Genomic DNA, 22,615 nt, shown 5'->3' on the forward strand with positions numbered 1-22,615 from the left:
GCTAAAAATTCTCTCCTTTCTGAGACAATACACATTTAATCCTTATATTACTCACACTGACAAAAGTAAAAGGTCCTTTGTCTCAAGAATATAAAAAAAGGGCTGCTAGGCACACTGTGCATACTTTTTAAATATGCTACAGACAACAATAAAACACCTCTGAATCATCAATAAAAGATCCTTTCTCCCTCTCCTGGATTCGTCTTCTCTCTTACCTCTTTAATCAATGGATGCTACAATAATGTGCACGTTACCAGCACCCTAAATTCAAATACAACACCATAAAATTTCATATCCCTATTTATTCTATCTTTAACAGCAACAACAAAGAGGCCAGACATGGTGGCTCATGTTTGTAATCCCAGCACTTTGGGAGGACGAGGAAGGTGGATCACTTGAGCACAGGAGCTCGAGACCAGCCTGGGAAACATGGCTTTCCTCATCTCTACAAAAAATGCAAAACATTTAGCTGGGCGGGGCGGCACTCACGTGGTCCCAGTGACTCAGGAGGCTAAGGTGGGACGATCACTTGAACCTGGGAGGTCAAGGCTGCAGTAAGCCAACACTGTGCCACTGCACTCCAGCCTGGGGGACAGAGTGAGACCTTAATAATAATAAAATAAAATAATGAAACAAAATAAAATATAAAAAAGCCAGCCCAGGCAACTTATCAAGACCATGTCTCTACAAAAAAATTATCTTCTCTACAAAAAATGTTTTTAGACTTAGCAGATGTGGTAGTGTGTACCTATAGTACTAACTCCTTGGGCAGCTAAGACACGAGGATCCATTGAGCTCAAGAGTTTGAAGTTACAATGAGCTATGAAGCTATGATTATGATGCTGCACTCCAGCCTGGGCGACAAAGCGAGACCTTGTCTCAAAACACACACACACAGACACACAGACACACAGACACACAGACACACAGACACACACACACACACACACACACACACACACACACCTGCTTTTGCCTCTAACCAGTGCTCCAGTTCTGTGTGTAGGCTGAAATATATTTGGAGTTAATAAAATACTTTAGACCCTAATTCAGGACTAGGGAAAGAAGAAGGTAAATGAATGTAACTAAAAATAAAATAATTTATATCCTTCCAATTCACAGAACTTTCACCACTAAATGAATATTTTCCTTCAAAGTAGCAACAGGGAAGGCTACGTGCTCATTCTGATGAAGCTGGCATTGCTCAAGGTATTTCTGGAAGCCTACAGAATCGGACTCAGACCCTGCTCTACCCCCCTGCTAATAGGTGCAGGCATGTGCATACACTTACACTCATACACTCCCGTTTATAGCCCCACTCAGCTTTGAATCCAAAACTATATTATCTAGCTTAAAAACTAAAGTGTCTCTCTCACCTGGATAAAGCCAAATAACCTTTTGTTTTTTTAAAGATGGTTTTTGGCCAGGGGCAGTGGCTCACACCTGTAATCTAGCACTTTGGGAGGCTGAGGCGGGCGGATCACAAGGTCAGGAGATCGAGACCATCCTGGCCAACATGATGAAACCCCGTCTCTACTAAAAATACAAAAAATTAGCTGGGCATGGTGGCGCACACCTGTAGTCCCAGCTACTTGGGAGGCTGAGGCAGGAAAATTGCTTGAACCTAGGAGGCAGAGACTGCAGTGAGCTGAGATCGCACCACTGCACTCCAGCCTGGGTGATAGAGCAAGACTCTGACTCAAGAAAGAAAAAAATGCGTGGTGCTTTTTTTTTTTTTTTTTTTGCTATCTTTTAAAAGTGAGTGGCAAAGACCATTCTTGCTCATCCAAATTTGTGTTCCTATACTCCACAGAAATGAAACTCAAGTTTTAGCTGTTTTAATGGCCACTCATGAGACTGTTTTCATACCTGCCCTGCGAGGTTCTGATGAATGGGAGGTGTCATGAGGCAGTTTCTGGAAGCCTTTCTCAAAAGGCTGGGCACACACTATTAGCCCTCAGTCACCTGCCACCTGGAGTGTGTGGGTGGTGACTGTACTGAATCGATCTCTTGCCCCGGGCAGGTGACAGCTAAACCCAGGTGGTGGCAGAGCAGAAAGGTGGAAGGAACTTCAGTACATGAGGGCTAAGTGGGATGAAGCCAGGCTACTAGGCCAGGACTGCCCACCCTGGGAATTTTATGCAAGAGAAAAAAAATCACATCCTATTAGAGCCATTATTACTTAGAGTCCTTATTATAGACAAAGCCAATTATGACTTTTATAAGTAATATTTAAAAAATAAAACCCATGCTCTCTATAATCAAAGATTTCTTATACTGAGGACACTCAAAAGAACATGTCATTTAAAAACAGATAATAAGGTCAGGTCGCTCACGCCTATAATCCCAGCACTTTGGGAGGCCGAGACAGGTGGATCACCTGAGGTCAGGAGTTCCAGACCAGCCTGGTCAATACGGTGAAACCTCGTCTCTACTAAAAATACAAAAAAAAAAAAAAAATAGCTGGGTGTGGTGGCAGGTGCCTGTAATCCCAGCTACTGGGGAGGCTGAGGCAGAAGAATTGCTTGAACCTGGGAGGCAGAGGTTGCAGTGAGCCCAGATTGTACCACTGTACTCCAGCCTGGGTTACAGAGTGAGACTCTGTATCAAAAAGAAGAAGAAAAAAAAAAAAAAACAGAAAATAGAAAGAATGGGCCATGGACCTCGGCAACTTTTCTAAAATAGGCATGCCACAGATCTCCAGCACTGTATAAGCGCTGAGCCTCCCAAGGTGCCCACTTAGAAGACAGTAACAGTATTCACTTGGATGATTAAGCTTAGGAATTTTCTGAATTTATTGAGTCATTTTCTGAATCATTACTTTACTGTCAAATAAACACGGGAGGTCTAATGAGATAAGGACTTCGCATAGTTATATCGTGCATACCATGCACAGGAATATCCACATACCTTCTGAAGAATTCAAACACACACAAACACAGAGTAGAAGGCAGCTAGAAAATGCCTGGTTATGATAAAACAAGAAAAGCAAAGTGTCAAACAAAAGCATGCCTTGAGACTTACGTGGTTATCTTTATAGTAGTAAGAAAGGACAGGAAATCGCCGTCTACTCCGGAATTTGGAACTCCCCACTATGATGTGTGCCGTGGCCGACTTGGGAACGTACAGTTCAGTAGGATAAGAGTCACAAACCTGTCACCAGAAAATACAAAGGGATTTTTTTTTTAGGCAACCAAGTAATGCCCTGCAAACTGCTGCCAGAAATTCCACTTGACCACACTTATAGGCTGTATCCTTAAGTTCCCTTAACCATGTTACAAAGGAGGTTATTTCAAGGAAATCATAAGCCACTTCAGAGGAACAAAGTGCCGCTGATTCTATGTAATCATTCTGAAGGAACACAAGATACCCTTAGTGTCCTGTCCTTGTGCACTGTCCCCTCTCTCCAAGGGCTCTTTGTGCCAGGCCAGTAACAATGAAGCCTTCCTTCGTCAAACAGAGACACACTGCAGTTTTGCATCCTGGCTGAGAAAACTTGAGCTGCCAGGGTTTGGTGGAAAGACAGAATGACCCTGAGAGACAGTTTTCCTAAAACATATGCAGGCTGGTTAAGCCAGCAGGTTACCTCTGTGGCTCCGACATGCCCTGTGTGCATTCCTTATCCCGAGCCACTGCACAAGCTGATGCCTCCCCAGACACTCCTGCCCTCCACCTTCCAAATCCCATCTATTCTTCAAGGGCCAATCCAAGTTCCACCTCCTTCTGTAAGCCTCTTCCTTGACCTTCCAACCCATGCATATTTCCAGATCTGATTTCCTAATGTGCCACACGTTACCGCACAATATAGCAGCTTGATTTTTGTTTCTTATGTGTTGATTTTGTAACTGGTAAGAATCTATGTACTCTTCATATGCATCCCTCACAGTGATTACCACAGTGGAAAGGTGCCTTGGAAGGATCTTGCAATTCAGAAACAGAAATCAGCAGTTTAGAACCTGGCTCTAACTGAGCAACTTCATGACCCTGGGGAAGCCAGACTACATTGTGCACAGTGGTTTGCTAATCTCTAGAAGTGATACTGCAGCAACAATATCTCATGGGGTTGACAGATGGATCAAATCTGGTAACAGCCACGGCAAAGCACTGCATAAACCACTAAATCCAAAACAAATGTTAGTGGTAGCAACAGTGATGATTGCTGTTGCTCAACACATTTTGCTTTCACATCAGCCCATCAATCTTTTCGCAATGTGAAGATCGCCCACATGGCAGTTTCCTGAGATTTGTCAAGCACCTGTTTACCTCCTGGATGTCAAACATCTTCCTAGGCATATCAAGGGAGTCCTCAAGTAGGTGCAACAATAGGAATGGATTAGTCCATTTTCATATTGTTATGAAGAAATACCTGAGACTGGGTAATTCATAAAGAAAAAGGTTGAATGGGCTCACAGTTCCACATGGCTGGGAGGCCTCACAAGCATGGCAGAAGGCAAAGGAGGAGCAGAGGCACGTCTTACACAGCAGCAGGCAAGAGAGCATGTGCAGGGGAACTGCCCTTTGTAAAGCCATCATATCTCATAAGACATATTCACTTTTGTAAGAACAGCATAGGAAAATCCCACCCCCATGATCCAATTACCTCCCACTGGGTCCCTCCCATGACATGTGGGGATTATGGGAGCTATGATTCAAGATGAGATTTGGGTGAGGACACAGCCACCCATATCAAGGGGAAATACTTTATGTGCAGGTCCTGTGTCCATCTCCAACCACCCTTATCACTCTGGAAGATGGGGATGAAGGGACTGAAAACCCACAACTGAAGTCTAAGCCTCTTACAAAGTATTCTGTGATGATGCTTCCCTTGCTGGCCTACATTGTCTTTGTTACCAGAATCAGGAACATAGAGCAGGGAATAAAAGGGCCACGGAAGAGATTTTCACAGGCCCAAAGTCTAATTTCAGGATTCTGCCAGACATTTTAGGTCAAATTACACTTTGGGCCTGTGAACACCACCAACGAGTTTAACATGAGCTCTGGCACTGACACTCTGAAGGAAAATCTGCCAAGAACAGAAGGCTCAACTAACTTGAACTCAGAGAGCTTTAGCTGGGAGGACTGCCATAAACCACTACACTCCCTTCCCCATGCCAATCTGCTGTCTGAACCTCCATGAAGTCAGCCAGCTAGAATACTACAACATGGACCACACCTGTTTGTCTGAGGTTCAAGAGACATGTAATCATTGCATCAGACCAACAACAGTTTCCTAAAATAACAGTTTTTAAAAGGAAATAAGTAGATTTTCAGTAAGTTGGGAATTACCTACATTCCTCCTTGTAACAACACTAAGGAATTGCAAAGTTTCATGATTAAATAAGAGTAAGTAACATGCAAGATTTGTCAACATGCTTATTTTGCACAGCCCCTCTGAAGAGCAGGAGGTAACCTGTGAACTTAGGAACTCCTGCCAGGCCTTTTTATGATCTTCTAGGGCAAAATAAATAAATAAATAAATAAACATCCAGATTTGCCAGCATCATGGCCCTGTGTGCACCATAGCTGGAATGAGACCAAAGAGAGAAAATCAACACCTACAGCCCACTCTCCTTGGCCCCAGCTCATGGCCCTCTTTATTCACACAGGAAGCAAAGGAAGACTACCTCCTGCCCTCTAAGAGTACCAGAGCTCTCACTCTACAAAATAGAGACATGTAGACTTTCATGGCTTGGCATGTGCCAGGACCAAGAGCTCAACAACCTGTGCCTAGTCACCAGTGGCCAGGCTTATCAGATGTGGAGGCCTCTCCTCTAGGAACACAATACCAGGTATGAGGATTTCTACATTCTCCAGGGCCCTGGGTCTAGGGGAAAAAGTTCCATGGGTCAGAGCTTAAGTTACAAAGCATTCTAATGCATATTTGCTTGAGGAACTCTAAGAAGATAAAATGACTTTGGGAAAATCAGATTCAGGGTGTCAGTTAACATGGGAAGATACAACCTCTTACCAAGCTGGAAGCATAGATATTTGTCCTGCTTTCATCAAAGTAGACAGCACTCTCAAATGGAAAGTAAAATAACAATCCTACCTTGAAAATATAAAGCACCACTGAAAGGAATTAAAGATACAAATAAATGGTAAGATATCCTGTGTTCACGGATTGGAAGACTTAATATTGTGAAAATGTCCATGCTACCCAAAGCAACCTATGGAAACAAGGCAATCCCTATCAAAATCTCAAGGGGATTTTTTTGCAGAAGTAGAAAAATTCATCCTAAAATTGACATGGATTCTCCAGGGACTCCAAAGAGCAAAAAACAACTTTGAAAAAGAACAAAGTTAGAGGACTTTCACTTCATAATTTCAAAATATAGTACAAAGCCATATCTATTTTACAGCCATCAAACAGTGTGGTACTGGAATAAAGACAGACAAATAGACCAATGGAATAGAGAACCCAGAAGTTGGAGGCCAAGGTGGGTGGATCACCTGAGGTTGGGAGTTCAAGACCAGCCTGACCAATATGGTGAAACCCCATCTTTAAAAAAAAAAAAAAAAAGAGAGAACCCAGAAGTACACCCTCACGTATGTGGTCAAATGATCCTCAACATGGGTGCCAAGACCACTCAATGTCTCTTCAACAAATGGTACTGGGAAAACTGGATATCCATATGCAAAAATAAAATAAAGACGGGCCCTTATCTTGTACTATATAGAAAAAATAACTCAAAATGGACTAAAACCTAAACGCAAGACCCAAAAGTATTAAAATCCTAGCAAAGAACATAAGGGACAAGCTTTACGATGTTGGAGTTGGCAGTGACTTCTTATGCATGACAGCAAAAGCAAAGGTAACAAAAGCAAGTATTAGACAAATGGAACTATATCAAACTTAAAAACTTTTATGCATCAAAGGACACAATCAAAAGAGTGAAACAGCAACCTACAGAATGGGAGAAACAATATATTAGTAAACTGCATATCTTAGGGAAATGAAAATCAAAACCACAATGAGATACTGCTTCACAATTGTTAGGATGGCCACTATTAGAAAATAAAAGAAAGAAAACATAATAAAACAAGTATTGGTGAGCATGCAGAGAAAATAAAACCCTAGTGCACTGTGAATAGGGATGTAAACTTATGCAACCACTATAGAAAAAAGCATGGAGCCTCCTCAGAAATTTAAAAATAGAATTCCTATACAATCCAGCAATCCCACTTCTGGATATATGCCCAAAAGACTTGAAAGCAGAATCTCAAAGAGATATTTGCACAGCCATGTTCACAGAGCATTATTCACAACAGTCAAGAGGTGGAAGCAACCCAAATGTCCATCAAGTGATGAATGGATAAGCAAAATGTGGTATATCAATACAATGAAATAGTACTCAGTCCTAAATAGGAAGGAAATCCCGTTACATGCTATAATCACAGATTAACCTTGAGAACATTAAGTGATATAAGCCTGTCACAAAAAGAAAATGCTGTATGATTCCACTTACATGAGGTAGCTAAAGTAGTCAAATTCATAGAAACAAGAAGTAGAATGATGGTTTCCAGGGGCTGTGGTAGGTGGGAATGGAGAGGTGTTTTAATGGGTACAGAGTTTCAGTTCTAGAGATGAAGAGTTCCAGAGATCTAGAGTACAACAATGTCAATATACTTAACACTCCTAAACTATACCCTTAAAAATGACTAAGATGGCAAATTTTGTTATGCACTTTTTAATCACAATGAATAAAGAAAAGGAAAAACAATCTTAGCATTGTCGGCCGTCATTTTTGCAACAAACTCACAGAGCTGTAGTCAAAATTCTGACAATAAATAATGCACACAATGATGCAACGTATGCCCCTAATTTTAAAACACCTCGGTATGTCACTCAAGATTTTGTCTGGTCTGGAAAACCACCTGACAAAATTCAGAGAGAATATAAGAAGTTCAAAGGAATGGAAAATGTTCTTCTGAATTTTCTTTACACGCATTCTGCTTTAGTTAATGAAAGTGGATTAGTAAGTTAATCATTTTAGCACTTTTTTTTAATGAATAAGGAAACTGATTTTGTTTGTTCTCCACTAAATTAACTGGCCTTCCTGGAGTGCCCACATGCCTTGGTGCTGTCCTGGCAAGAGGAATCTTTTGGTAATTCTTTCACTCATTCAACAAGGTTTTACTGAGTACTTAATATACGCCAGGCATTACTCAAGGGCAGAAATGAATAAGAGTTTTTGGCCTTGAAGATTTCACCCAGGACAGCTGATCTTTGTTAACCTGGTTAGAATCTTCCAGTAAAAATATTGATCATTTCAGGGCACTAGCCATCTAAGATGCAATCCGAAAGTTTCACTCAGACTCTGAGGACCAATCATTCAGCTGAGCACTTTGGGATAAGAGTTGTCAGAAACTGAGAGATTATAGACAACCTTCTTAAACATTTCAGTGCTAAAATTTATTTTAAGGAATTTATGATGAACAGGGAGAAGGAGGAGGTTATGAACAGCATAAAATGACATATATGTGAATAAAACAAAATAATCCATGATACATAAAATATACCTGTAGAGAACTGAAATAAATGAGCATTAATAAAATCACTGGTTTGGACTGTATTTTACATTTTATTCCAAGAGAGTTAGATTAAAACTTTAACCTAGCAATGAATACCAATTAATTTATTTAAATAAAGACAATTTCAAGGGTTAGGTATAAAAAGAAATCTGAGTTTAGAGACTTAGACCACCACAAGCAAGTGTCTTATAAATAGTGATGATAGTAAGATGATACAGATGATAATAAGAGTTAGCCTCTCCAAGGCCACACTTAAAAAAATATATAGCAGAAATGGTTCTAGAATCTAAGTTTTGTATTCTATGTCTGCTGTTATTTCCACCTTGGGAAATCGTTTCTTTTCCATCAAATGACACTTCTTGACCCACCTACCTTAAAGGATTTGTCGGAAGAAATAAGATAACTTGTAAGAGAAGGAAGGAAAAAGTAAACATTTTCTCAACCATGAGGTCAAATGCAGAAGGAATGGTTTGGATATCCCTCTCTCCATGCGTTACTAGTCAAAAATTTTCTGAAGGACGGCAACTTTTATTTTAGGGCTAAGTTAGCAATAAATCAGAGTACATCATCTTTCCCCCATTTCAGTGATATTTGCAAAATCAGAAAATCCCCTAGGTTTTTACCTTTTCTGTTTCAAAACAGTTTGCTCATTGTTAGTTTTGTTTTGCTGTTAATTTTGTTTTGCTGCGTGTTGCTGCTGAAAAGAAACACTGAGTAACTCATGTTTTGCAGTCTGTGCAACGTAGGACTTCAGTGACTGAATATGAGTCATGTTTGTACACTAATTCTAGAAGGAAATATCATCAAAAATAGGAAGAACCTGTATTTCCAACGAGACATTATTCCACAAGATGTGGTATTGCCTCATTTTCTTCCTTGCCCAAGCATGTGTCATATTTTTTAAAAAAGGGTATCCAATTTTCTTTACTAAACTTGGATTTTCCTTTCTTTCAAGACTAAAAATTCACTGCAAAGGTGAGTTTTAGTATAAGAACAAACTAGTCTGATTATATGAGCCACAGTTTGTAATGATTAAAGCCATGGTTGTTAAATTTAAGTATAATGATGAAGAAGATTCAGCATCATGGAAATGTCCATTCTAGCCCAAATAATCTATAAACTCAAGATATCCTGAGGAATTATGTCAAAGAACCTGACTTTTAAGATATCAAGATTTATTATAAGGCGCTAATAATAATTGGTAAAAACGTAATTGTACAATTTATACAGTGTTAAATTGGGACACAGTTTAGCAAACAGATCAGTATTTAAAAAAAACAGTATGCTAAAAGACAAAACATGGTAAGAAAGATTGACAACTCAAAACTTCTGAAGACCCTTGCAACAGTTTATCAGCTATAAATTATAACAGATTATTGGCTACATTATATAAAGAACTACAACAAGAAAAAGACAAATAATCTTACGGGGAAAAGAGCAAAAACGTGAGTAGATAATTCACAGAAGAGTCGACATGAATGGCCAAGAAACACAAGCTCAACCTCACTAGTTGATTAGGTAAATGCAAAAACCTTAGGGGCCAGGAGTGGTGGCTCACCTGTAATTAAGATCCAATTCATACAAATCAGTTTGGCTCAAAGTTAAGATTAGTTAATAAATCCACATGGTTATATAAGTCAAACAATACAAAAGGTGCATAAAATGCTATAAATAAAAGCAAAGGAACAACAATGCTAAATTGCGTCCAGTGACGCTGAAGCAGGAGAGTAAATCCCACTTTCATCCTTATGTCCTACCCATCCCATTACCAACACCACTCTAGGTCATCACTTTTGGACAAACATGTTATTATTCTCCCTCCTTTGTTAAGCCAAAAGGTATCATACTATATTCACCATATTGTGCCTTGCTTTTTTAAAACCTAACAATATAGTTTAGCAATCTTCATCAGTTCATAGGAATCTTCCATATTTCCTTTAATGGTTATACACTAAGTTAATCACATGGATAGAGCAAAAATTATTTAGCTGGCCCCATTAAAGATATTTGGGTTTCTTCTAATATCCGCTATTACAAACAATAATTCAAAAAATAACCCTGGGGCGAGGCGTGGTGGCTCTCCTGTAATCCCAGCATTTTGGGAGGCCGAGATAGGCAGATCACTTGAGGTCAGGAATTCAAGACCAGTCTGGCCAACATGGTGAAACCCCATCTCTACAAAAAAAAAAAAATAATAATAATAATGCCAATAATACAAAAATTAACTGGGCACAGTGGTGGGTGCCTGTAATCCCAGCTACTTGGGAGGCTGAGGCAGGAAAATTGCTTAAACCCATGAAGCAGAAATTATAGAGAGCTAAGACTGTCCCACTGTACTCCAGCTTGGACAACACAGTGAGGCCCTGCCTCAAAAAAATAAAAGAAAATAATAACCTTGGGTATCAGTGTGTGCATATGCTATTAAATCCGTAGAAAAAATTCTCAGAAGTGACACTGTGGAGTCAACAAATAAGGACACCAGCGAATATCACATCAATACCAACTTTTGGGGAGTCTGTGGAGTAATGAGAACTCGTATCCTGCAAGCAGGTCAGTATGTCCATGCAAACACTTTAGAATTTTCCAGAATCTAGAAAAGCTCAGATCTATATATTCTCTAGCTCTTAAACTCTACTCATAAGTAGAAACACAATATACTACAAGACATACACAGCCACTTAACAGCTTTACTCATGACAAAAAAAAAAAAAAAAAAAAAAAAAAAAAAAAAAGAAGAAGAAGAAGAAGAAGAAGAAGAAAGAAAGAGGGAAGGATGAATAATTTTTAAACTATGGTATATTTGCGAAATGGAATACTACACAGTAGTGAAGAATGAAGAAATTAGAGCTATAGGTATCAACAGTTATTAGTCTCTCTATGCCTTAGACAATTAATCTCTGTCATAGTTTCTCCATTCATAAAGTAGAAATAATAATATTCACAGAACTAATATTTGCTAATATTTATCAAGTTTTTAGAACAGTACCTGGCATGTAGTAACTATATACATGTTTGTTAAATGAAATGGATCACAAATACAAATGTTACCATGTTGAATGAAAAGTCAAGTTTCAGAAAACTATATACAGCATATGGAGACCAAGTGCAGGCAGTATAAAAACACACGAAGCAATACCACATACTACTACAGTAAGTGCTTGCTCAACAATGCCCACAGGTTGTTGGCAATAGCAACTTTTAAGCAAAAGAACACATAACGGCACCTTTTTTTCCCCTCGTAGTTATCACAAAATGATGTCGAACAAAATGACGTTGAGAATCTGCTGTACACCATTTCACCTGAAGTCGCAGTTTCCAAGAGCCTACAGATGTTAAGTGAGGACCTCCTGTATTTAGAAATGTAAAAATGCTATAATAAAGGCAAGGGAATGGCAATGCCAAATTGTAGACACTGATGCCAGAGCAGGAGACAATTTGGAAGGAATTCTGGGAAATTTGCACTGGCAATGCTCATTCTTATACCTGGTGCTCATTCCGTTATTCTTCGAAGTTCTATGTATGCCATAAGTGTCCCATAATAAACAAATAGCTTTTTTCTTTTTTTCCTCCTCTACTCTGTGGGATTATTCAAGTAACTTTTTTTCTAAATGAAGGATATTCAGTGGAGGAAAAGCAACAGAGTAAATACTTATAATTACAAGCAAATACGGTGAAAAAATATCCAGTGACAGACATGAAAAAGGAAAAAGCATGACTGACAGAACGCACGATACATGATATCTAAAACAATACCACAGATATTATTTTACCACAAAACAATTTTCAGATTCAGTAAAAAACAAAATCTAACCATACTCTGCTTACAATGACAAAACATCAGATAGGAAGGTTAAAAATAAGAGCTACACCAAGCCAATTCTGACAAAGAGAAAAAGCAACAGTGGAAATATAATTATATGAAATAGAATTCAAAATTTAAATAATAGGAAAAGAGGATATTTGAAATCGACAAAAAGAACACACCAAGCAGATGTCCTAAATCATTATGTGCTAAGCAGCATAGCTTTTAAATATATAACACAAACACGTTAGAACTGCAAGGAGAAAATGTCCAACCACAATCATAACAGGAAATTTTTCACACACCTCTGTCAAAAATCAATTGAGCAAAAGGACCAAAATAATAAGAAACTCAACTCAATTTAGATAAACATGGAATTTTGTATCTAAATAATAGAGAATACACATTTTCTCCAGACTCAAAATACTTATTAAAAATAAGACATTGTGTTTTATGAACATCTAAGTCTTCAAAAAATTCCCCAAATTTGAATTCTATAGGCCATGTGCACTGATTACAATATAAGGGACTAGAAATTAACAAATACTGATCAAAAACGAAAACATCAATGTCCCACCTGACTGAAATTTTAAAAACAATTTAGGCCCTTTATGCCTTTTGTAGATTCTGGAAGGATTTTTCTTTGAAAATAACTTAAAACTGGGGGAAATTACATGCACAAAGCTATTACACCAAGAATTACTCATATGGCAAGAAAAAAGTCTAAGTAATCTAAATGCCCTTTTTTAAAAATTTGAGGTAAGGTCTCATTTTGTTGCCCAACAACCCAGAGTATAGTGGCACAGTCACAGCTCACTGCTGTCTCAACTTCCGAGGCTCAAGCAATCCTCTGGCCTTGGCCTCACGAGTAGCTGGGACTACAGGTGCACACCTCCATGCCCAGCTAATTAAAAAAAAATTTTTTTTTTGGAGAAATGAGGTCTCCCTATGTTGCCCAGGCTGGTCTCAAGCTCCTGGACTCAAGCAATCCTCTTGCCTTGGCTTCACAAATTGTTGGGATTACAGGCATAAGCCACCATGTCTGGCCTAAATGTGTATTAATAAAGAAATACCTTAGTACTTCACAGTACATTCATTTGATGGACTATTGTAAAATCATCTCATTGACTGATATAAGCACCATATAGCAATGTAGCAAATCCTTGTGAGACTGGGCATAATGACTCACACTTGTAATTCTAGCACTTTGGGAGGCCAAGGCAGGAGGATTGCTTGAGCCCAAAAATTTGAGACCAGCCTGGGCAACACAGGGAGAACTTGTTTCTACAAAAAAATTGAAAAATTAAGCAGTCATGGTAGCATATGCCTGTAGTCTTAGCTACTCAGGAAGATTGCTTGGGCTCCAGAGTTTTAGACTAGAGTCAGCTGTACTGTACTATACTCTACCCTGGGTAACAGAGTCAAACTCTGTTTCAAAAAAAAAACCCAAAAGAAAGAAAATCCTTGTGACAAGATCAAGAAAATAATCAGAATTGAAAATATGTAACTGGAAATGGTCATTTATCAGGAGATGAGATATAAATGGTCAATGAATACACAAAATGATAAATAAATATACAAAAAGGTAAATTTATCTTATCTCCTGATAAATGGTCATTTATCAGGAGATAAGATATAAATGGTCAATGAATATATAAAAAGCTATCACTCAAGAAATCAACATATGATGATTAATGAAAATAAGAACTCACTCATCCCACCATCAAGGTGTCCAACTGTTTTTAAAAACTTTAATGGTTTACTGATGAGGGTATAAGGAACCAAGCATTCACAACTGCTGAGAATTTATAGAAATTGGTACAACCTTTCCACAATTATTTTTGACAACATGTACAAAATAATTTTAAGATATTCTATCTTTAAAATTCTATCTTTCAATATCATGAAAATGCCCATACTGCCCAAAGTAATTTATAAATTCAATACTATCCCCATCCAGCCACCATTGATTTCTTCACAAAATTGGAAAAAACCACCTTAAACTTCATATGGAACCAAAAGAGAGCCTGCATGGCCAAGACAATCCTAAGCAAAAAAAAAAAAAAAAAAAAAAAAAAAAAAAAAAAAAAAAAAAAAAAAAAAAAAAAAAAAAAAGCCAAAGCTGGAGGCATCATGCTACCTGACATCAAACTATACTACAAAGCTACAGTAATAAAAACAGCATGATACTGGTACCAAAACAGAGATACTGACCAATGGAACAGAGGCCTCAGAAGTAATGCCACACATCTACAACCACCTATTCTTTGACAAACCCAACAAAAACAAGCAATGAGAAAAGGATTTCCTATTTAATAAATGGTGTTGGGAAAATTGGCTAGCCATATGCAGAAAGCTGAAAGTGGATCCTTTCCTTACACCTTATAAAAAATTAACTCCAGATGGATTAAAGATTTAAACATGAGGCCTAACACCATATAAACCCTAGAAGAAAACATAGACAGCACCATTCAGGACATAGGCATAGGCAAGAACCTCATGACTAAAATACCAAAAGCAATGGCAACAAATGCCAAAATAGACAACTGGGATCTAATTAAACTTAAGAGTTTCTGTACAGCAAAAGAAACTATCATTAGAGTGAACTGGCAACCAAGAGAATGAGAAAAAAATTTGTGCAGTCTACCCATCTGACAAAGGGCTAATAACCAGAATCTACAAAGAACCTAAACAAATTTACAAGAAAAAAACAACCCCATCAAAAAATGGGTGAAGGATATGAACAGACAATTCTCAAAGAAGACATTTATGCAGCCAACAAACATGAAAAAAGCTCATCATCACTGGTCATTAGAGAAACGCGAATCAAAACACTGAGATACCATCTCATGCCAGTTAGAATGGCGATCATTAAAAAATCAGGAGACAAGAGATGCTGGAGAGGATGTGGAGAAATAGGAACATTTTACACTGTTGGTGGGAGTGTAAATTAGTTCAACCATTGTGGAACACAGTGTGGCACTTCCTCAAGGATCTAGAAATAGAAATACTATTTGACCCAGCAATCCCATTACGGGGTATATACTCAAAGGATTATAAAAGATTCAATTATAAAGACACATGCACATGTATGTTTACTGAAGCACTGTTTACAATAGCAAAGACTTGGAACCAACCCAAATGCCCAACAAAGACAGACTGGATAAAGAAAATGTAGCACATATACACCATGGAATACTATGCAGCCATAAAAAAGTTCATGTCCTTTGCAGGGACACAGATGAAGCTAGAAACCATCATTCTTAGCAAACTGACACAAGAACAGAAAACCAAACAGTGCCATGTTCTCACTTATAAGTAGGTGTTGAACAATGAGAACACATGGACACAGGGAAGGGAACATCACACATGGGGGCCTGTTGTGATGTGGGCGGGAGCTAGGGGAGGGATAGTAGGGGGGGATTGGGGAGGGCTAACATTAGGAGAAATACCTATTGTAGATGATGGGGGTATGGATGCAGCAAACCACCATGGCACGTGTATACCTATGTAACGAACCTGCATGTTCTGTACATGTATCCCAGAACCTAAAGTATAATTTAAAAAAAAATTAAAATATGGGCAAAGGTAGTTACCAAGATGCTCTCCATTATTTAAAATAGTGAAAAACAATGACAATCTAAATGTCTAAAAATTAGAGAACAGGTAGATATTACTTGATATAGCCATGCTTATGTAATACTATGCAGTGTTTAAATTATATTATAAAACATAATTATTGACAATGTCTCAATATGTATGTGAAGAAAAGCAAAGCATAAGGCACATGTAACGATTCCATTTTTGTTACATATATTTGACTATGATTGTGTGTGCACACGTAAAAAAATTAACATATACATTAAAATCCCAGAAGACAATTGGCCAGATATAATAACAGTGGCCATCTCTGAATGATGGCACTTTTAGGTGATTTAATATCCTTTTGCTCTAAATTTTCTAATTTTCAATAAGGAATATGCATTACTTACATAAGAAAAATGTTATCAAACTACACAAATGAGAAAACGACTGAAGGAAAATTTTAAAACCTAAGAATGATTTAAATATGGGATGGTGGGAATTTTTTTTTTCTTTTTGCAATCTCTCTAGGATGGTCTCACATTATGCTTGTTACTTAATATTTAAAAAATTAATAGTGAAACCACCCATGATCATTAAGGAGAAAACGAGATTAATTCTGCCACTCTAGCTTCCCTGCCTCTCTGTATTCCTTCTTGTGAGTATAGACATATTTCTCTAGGGAAGCCTCTTGGTGACCTTGTGTACCAAACAAGAGTTCAGTGAGCACACAGAGGAGCTGGTGCCAAACTGCCATCAGAGTCTCCATGACTTACCCACTAATCACTCACTACACTATAAAAAGACCTGATGGGAGAATGAGATCCTGGCCAGCTCTCCCACCAACTGCCTATCCATGAGGCCTGCCACCCGACCTCTCTGGGTTTTAAGTTCTTCAACCATGAGAGGAAGGATTTGGAAGGGCGTAGAAGGGGTGATCTCTATGTTTCCCTGGTTCGAATACTTTGATTCTAGGTGCAAGTTGGAAATACAGCTGACAATAACCAAGAGAGACCTGGAAATCCACACATGGATATCTACAAAGAGCCATAAAACCTAAAGGAGATAAAACTAAAGGTATGCAAAGCTAGCTGAAATCATAGTTTCATGTGGCTTCAGTGCCTGGGTTTTACACAATGCTTTCACTCACTCTGTACTCTCTATTCACATCACTGAGCTGCCAGTAATTATTAGGGAGGCCCATCCGCTTGTATTCTTCACTGAGATTGATCAGCACCCAGCCTTGCTCTCTTTCTTCTTTATCCAGCATCGGGTTAAATGAAAAGCAGTATAACTCCTCGTATTTCACTGCAAGAAAAGGGAGGATAAAGTTAAATCAAGCTTAGTCAAAACCAGAGCCAAATCTCCCCCAAAACATTCTGTCCCAGCTGGAGTATCCTAAGAGGCTATCACAATCCCCACCCCTAGCACGCTCCTGGGAGCAACCTGTGTGCAGTGGATAGGGTCCCCCACCTCCTCCCAGCAATGACAAGAACACCTTGGGGTATCAAAACTCAACTCTGCAGTACCTTCTTTCCTTTTAGAACACAGGGACGTCTCCATTTGGTGCTTTTTTTTTTTTTGGTTGCTTTAAAAGCAAATACATTTTCCAGACCATATAAAATATGGAACATAAAAATTAAGAACATATGCATTCATTAGGCATCAGGATTCCATTTTTTTAATGCACATGAAGCTTGGATTTGGAATGGCCTCTCAGAGGCAGACACAGGCCCAGGCCAAATGCATATTTTGATGCTCACAGTATTAAAAAAGAAGAAATAAGAAAACTGAAAAAACTGTGGATTACACGTTTGCACTGGGAACATCTGAACTTTAAACAACTACATAAATGTCATAATTCCGCTGTCCATTTGCATAGGATTCATTAAAAAAAATCAATTCATAGTGCACAGCGCTGTGCTCATGGGATGAGAACTGGTGAAGGCTGCATCATGATGTGGCTTCTTTCAATCCTGTCGTGTTATCTCTGATGCTTGTGAAGCCCAAAAGCCCCACTGTTTCCCTCTCTCCAGTAAAAGCTAGGATTTTATTTTCTTGCTCTGGTCTTGCCATTTAAGGGGAAGTGTAGAGACCAGCGCTATCCAACAGAAATATAATGTGACCTATGTAGGTCATTTTAAATGTCCTTGTAGCCACATTTCAAAAGAGTTAATTTAATAATCTATTTTATTTAACCCATTATACACAAAATCATGATTTCAACGTGTGTGTGATATAAAATGTACTAATATTTGATACACCTCATTTTGTACTGTCTTTAAAATTTCACGTGTTTTTCACTAAATGGCACATCTCAGTTCGGAGTGACACTGAACAGCTATCTGTGGCCAGTGGCTACCATTTTGGACAGTGCAGATCTAAGCATTTCTGATGATAACAAAGGATAGCTGATACTCAAACCTTGTTTTGTTCCAGATTCTGTTGCAATTAAGTGCATTAATCCGGTTAGTAGGCAACACTGATGGTCCTCACTCTACTGATGAGAAATCTGAGGCAAAGGGAGTCTGAGGCACATTCCCTCACTCAAAGTCACATGGCTAGTCACTGGGGATTCCAGGTTGAAATGAGACACCTGGCTGCAGAAGGTCTGCTCCTAATCATAACATACCACTCCCCAAAGGCAGATCCTTCTCTCTTCTTCCTTCCTTGTTCCAGTCCCCTAATCTTCCTGTTTCTCTCCAATACATTCCCTTCTCATAGCTTCCCTAGGTCCTCCTATGTCCTTAGCATACTGATAGCATTCAATGTGGACAATTTAAGGTTCCTAAACACGTGTATTTGAAGCCCTTTATAGGATCTCACCACCAGCAAGAGGCTGCAGCAACACACAGGCAGCCTGACACAAAAACTGAGGTTTCAAATTTGTTTTGATGGCTACTGAGATGACTCATCCACATGAAAGAGGAAAGATAAGGGTCATATTTTAAGAACCAGATTTCTTCATTTTTCTTGTGAGTAAGAAGCAACTGTGGTATGTCAGTGAGATAAATTATGTTCTATTTCAGTCTTTCTCGGTGTCATATTTCTAAACTTCAAAACTTAAAATACTATTTGGACAAATAACAAAATATGCATATCCAGGTATACTCACACACAAACCAGAGCAGACACTTTCCATAGAAACAATTTCTTATCATCTTAGCTAATGTTGCAGACAGCATGTGTAATGAAATCCCATTCTGGGAATAGTTGGCTGGACACTGACACATCTTTTCCATCTCTAAGTACCATTTTCATGACTCAGGATTCTGCTACCATAACGTTAACCACAAATCCAAATTGTTTAAGATGCCAAAAAGTCTCTTGAGAAAGCCTCAGTTCCCTCAGTAAAAGAAGACCTACTGAAGATGGGGTAATAATGGAATTTAAGCTACCTTTGTTAAATATTTGCAAATAGCTGTAAAGGTAGAAGAAGAAAAACATCCACGACTACTGACAGTTTTCTGTGTGTGGACTGATGCCTGTTTCCACTGGGTAGAGAAAATGAAACTATCCATAAATTAACAGCAAGAATAATTTATAACAGACATTAAGCAGATCACTCTTGAACTAGGAGACATTAGGATGGGTTAACACTGAAATTATGAATTTTTCCTTTCAGATATTTTTAAGGAAAATAGTGATCAATCAATCTTCATGCCCAATTTAAGCAAAATTCTACCTGACAGCAAGGAAAAACCCCATTTTTGTCAGCCAAAACTGAGTCATGTTAACATGGGCAAGCTTCTTACCCACAGGCAAGCCCAGAAGGGCCTCCAGACTCTGCCGACTCTGAGAAATCAAAAAAGTGCCACTAGCACAGAAGAAAATGTTACTGAATTGTTCCCATCTCATAATTTTATTTTCCTTTCACTCTCGGCTTTTGCCAAATACATAGCAGAATTTTTAGCAATTAGCTGGAAGGTAAATTAAAAAAAAAAACAACTAGGTCTTGATCATCTTTTTAATTTTTTGGCTTATAGACTTTTTAATAATACATTGGCAAATTATAGTTGTATATATTTCTGGGGTAAAAAGTGATGTTATGATTTTTGACTACAATGTAGAATGATTAATTAAAGCAAATTAACATATACATTGCCTCAAATATTTCACATATTTTGTAACGAGAATATCTGAAATTTACTCTCAGTGTTTTGAAATGTACACTACTCAATTATTTCCTACACTCAGGACACTGTGCAATAGATCTCAAAATAATGATACTTATTTCTCCTGTCTAAAGCTTTGCNAAAAGCAGATATATTTTCCAGACCGCATAAAATATGGAACATAAAAATTAAGAACATATGCGTTCATTAGACATCAAGATTCCATTTTTTTTAATGCACAGGGAGCTTGGATTTAGAGTGGTCTCTCAGTAGCAGACACAGGCCCAGGCCAAATGCGCATTTTGATGCTCACAGTATTAAAAAAGAAGAAATAACAAAACTGAAAAAACTGTGGATTACAAGTGTGCACTGGGAACATCTGAACTTTAAGCAACTACATAAACGTCATAATTCTGCTGTCCATTTGCATAGGATTCATTAAAAAAAAACTCAATTCATAGTGCACAGCGCTGTGCTCATGGGATGAGAACTGGTGAAGGCTGCATCATGATGCGGCTTCTTTCAATCCTATCGTGTTATCTCTGATGCTTGTGAAGCTCAAAAGCCCCACTGTTTCCCTCCCTCCAGTAAAAGCTAGGATTTTATTTTCTTGCTCTGGTCTTGCCATTTAAGGGGAAGTGCAGAGACCAGCGCTATCCAACAGAAATATAATGTGACCTATGTAGGTCATTTTAAATGTCCTTGTAGCCATATTTCAAAAGAGTTAATTGAATAATCTATTTTATTTAACCCAATATATCCAAAATCATTATGATTTCAATATGTGTGATATAAAATGTATTAATATTTGATCCATTTAATTTTGTACTGTCTTTAAAATTTCACATGTATTTTTCACTAAGTTTGGAGTAATACTGAACAGCTATCTGTGTCCAGTGGCTACCATTTTGGGCAGTGCAGATCTAAGCATTTCTGATGATAACAAAGGATAGCTGATACTCAGACCTTGTTTTGTTCCAGATTCTGTTGCAATTAAGTGCATTAATCCGGTTAGCAGGCAACATTGATGGTCCTCACTCTACTGATGAGAAATCTGAGGCAAAGGGAGTTTGAGGCACATTCCCTCACTCAAAGTCATATGGCTAGTAACTGGGGAGTCCAGGTTGAAATGAGACATCTGGCTGCAGAAGGCCTGCTCCTAATCATAACATACCACTCCCCAAAGGTAGATCCCTCTCCCTTCTTCCTTCCTTGTTCCAGTCCCCTAATCTTCCTGTTTCTCTCCAATACATTTCCTTCTCATAGCTTCCCTAGGTCCTCCTATGTCCTTAGCATACTGATAGCATTCAATGTAGACAATTTAAGGTTCCTAAACATATGTATTTGACGCCCTTTATAGGATCTCACCACCAGCAAGAGGCTGCAGCAACACACAGGCAGCCTGACACAAAAACTCAGGTTTCAAATTTGTTTTGACGGCTACTGAGATGACTCATTCACATGAAAGAGGAAAGATAAGGGTCATATTTTAGGAGCCAGATTTCTTCATTTTTCCTGTGAGTAAGAAGCAACTGTGGTATGTCAGTGAGATAAATTATGTTCTATTTCAGTCTTTCTCTATGTCATATTTCTAAACCTCAAAACTTAGAATACTATTTGGACAAATAACAAAATATGCACATCCAGGTACACTCACACACAAACCAGAGCAGACACTTTCCATAGAAACAATTTTTTATCATCTTAGCTAATGTTGCAGACAGCATGTATAACTTGAAATCCCGTTCTGGGAATAGTTGGCTGGACACTGACACATCTTTTCCATCTCTAAGTACCATTTTCATGACTCAGGCTTCTGCTACCATAATGTTAACCACAAATCCAAGTTGTTTAAGATGTCAAAAAGACTCTCTTGAGAAAGCCTCAGTTCCCTCAGTAAAAGAAGACCTACTGAAGATGGGGTAATAATGGAATTTAAGCTCCCTTTGTTAAATATTTACAAATAGCTGTAAAGGTAGAAGAAGAAAAACACCCTATGACTACTGACATTTTTCTGTGTGTGGGCTGATACCTGCTACCACTGGGTAGAGAAAATGAAAGTATCCATAAATTACAGCAAGAATAATTTTAACAGACATTAAGCAGATCAATCTTGAACTAGGAGACATTAGGATGGGTTGACACTGAAATTATGAATTTTTCCTTTCAGATATTTTTAAGGAAAATGGTGATCAATCAATCTTCATGCCCAATTTAAGCAAAATTCTACCTGACAGCAAGGAAAAACCCCATTTTTGTCAGCCAAAACTCAGTCATGTTAACACGGGCAAGCCTCTTAACCACAGGCAAGCCCAGAAGCGGCCTCCAGACTCTGCCTACTCTGAGAAATCAAAAAAGTGCCACTAGCACAGAAGAAAATGTTACTGAATTGTTCCCATCTCATAATTTTATTTTCCTTTCACTCTCGGCTTTTGCCAAATACATAGCAGAATTTTTAGCAATTAGCTGGAAGGTAGATTAAAAAAAAAAAAAACTAGGTCTTGATCATCTTTTTTTTTGGCTTATAGACTTTTTAATAATATATGGCAAATTATAGTTGTATATATTTCTGGGGTAAATAATG

General features: G+C 38.2%; 1 protein-coding gene across 2 annotated transcripts in view; it reads right to left on the reverse strand.

Annotated features, from left to right (window-relative positions):
* MTMR7 (myotubularin related protein 7) overlaps positions 1 to 22,615 on the reverse strand; it is a 118,850-nt gene that overhangs the window by 48,689 nt on the left and 47,546 nt on the right. For both annotated transcript variants that reach the window (XM_037742403.1, XM_017539627.2), the window contains 2 exons: positions 17,067 to 17,224; positions 3,025 to 3,153 (listed from right to left, as the gene is read on the reverse strand). In XM_037742403.1, the coding sequence (XP_037598331.1) occupies positions 3,025 to 3,153; positions 17,067 to 17,186 (249 nt within the window). In that variant the 5' untranslated portion in view covers positions 17,187 to 17,224. The remainder of the gene's footprint in view (positions 1 to 3,024; positions 3,154 to 17,066; positions 17,225 to 22,615) is intronic.

This window comes from Cebus imitator, unplaced genomic scaffold (genome assembly GCF_001604975.1).
Source record: "Cebus imitator isolate Cc_AM_T3 unplaced genomic scaffold, Cebus_imitator-1.0 Scaffold120, whole genome shotgun sequence".
Classification (NCBI taxonomy): Eukaryota; Metazoa; Chordata; class Mammalia; order Primates; family Cebidae; genus Cebus; species Cebus imitator.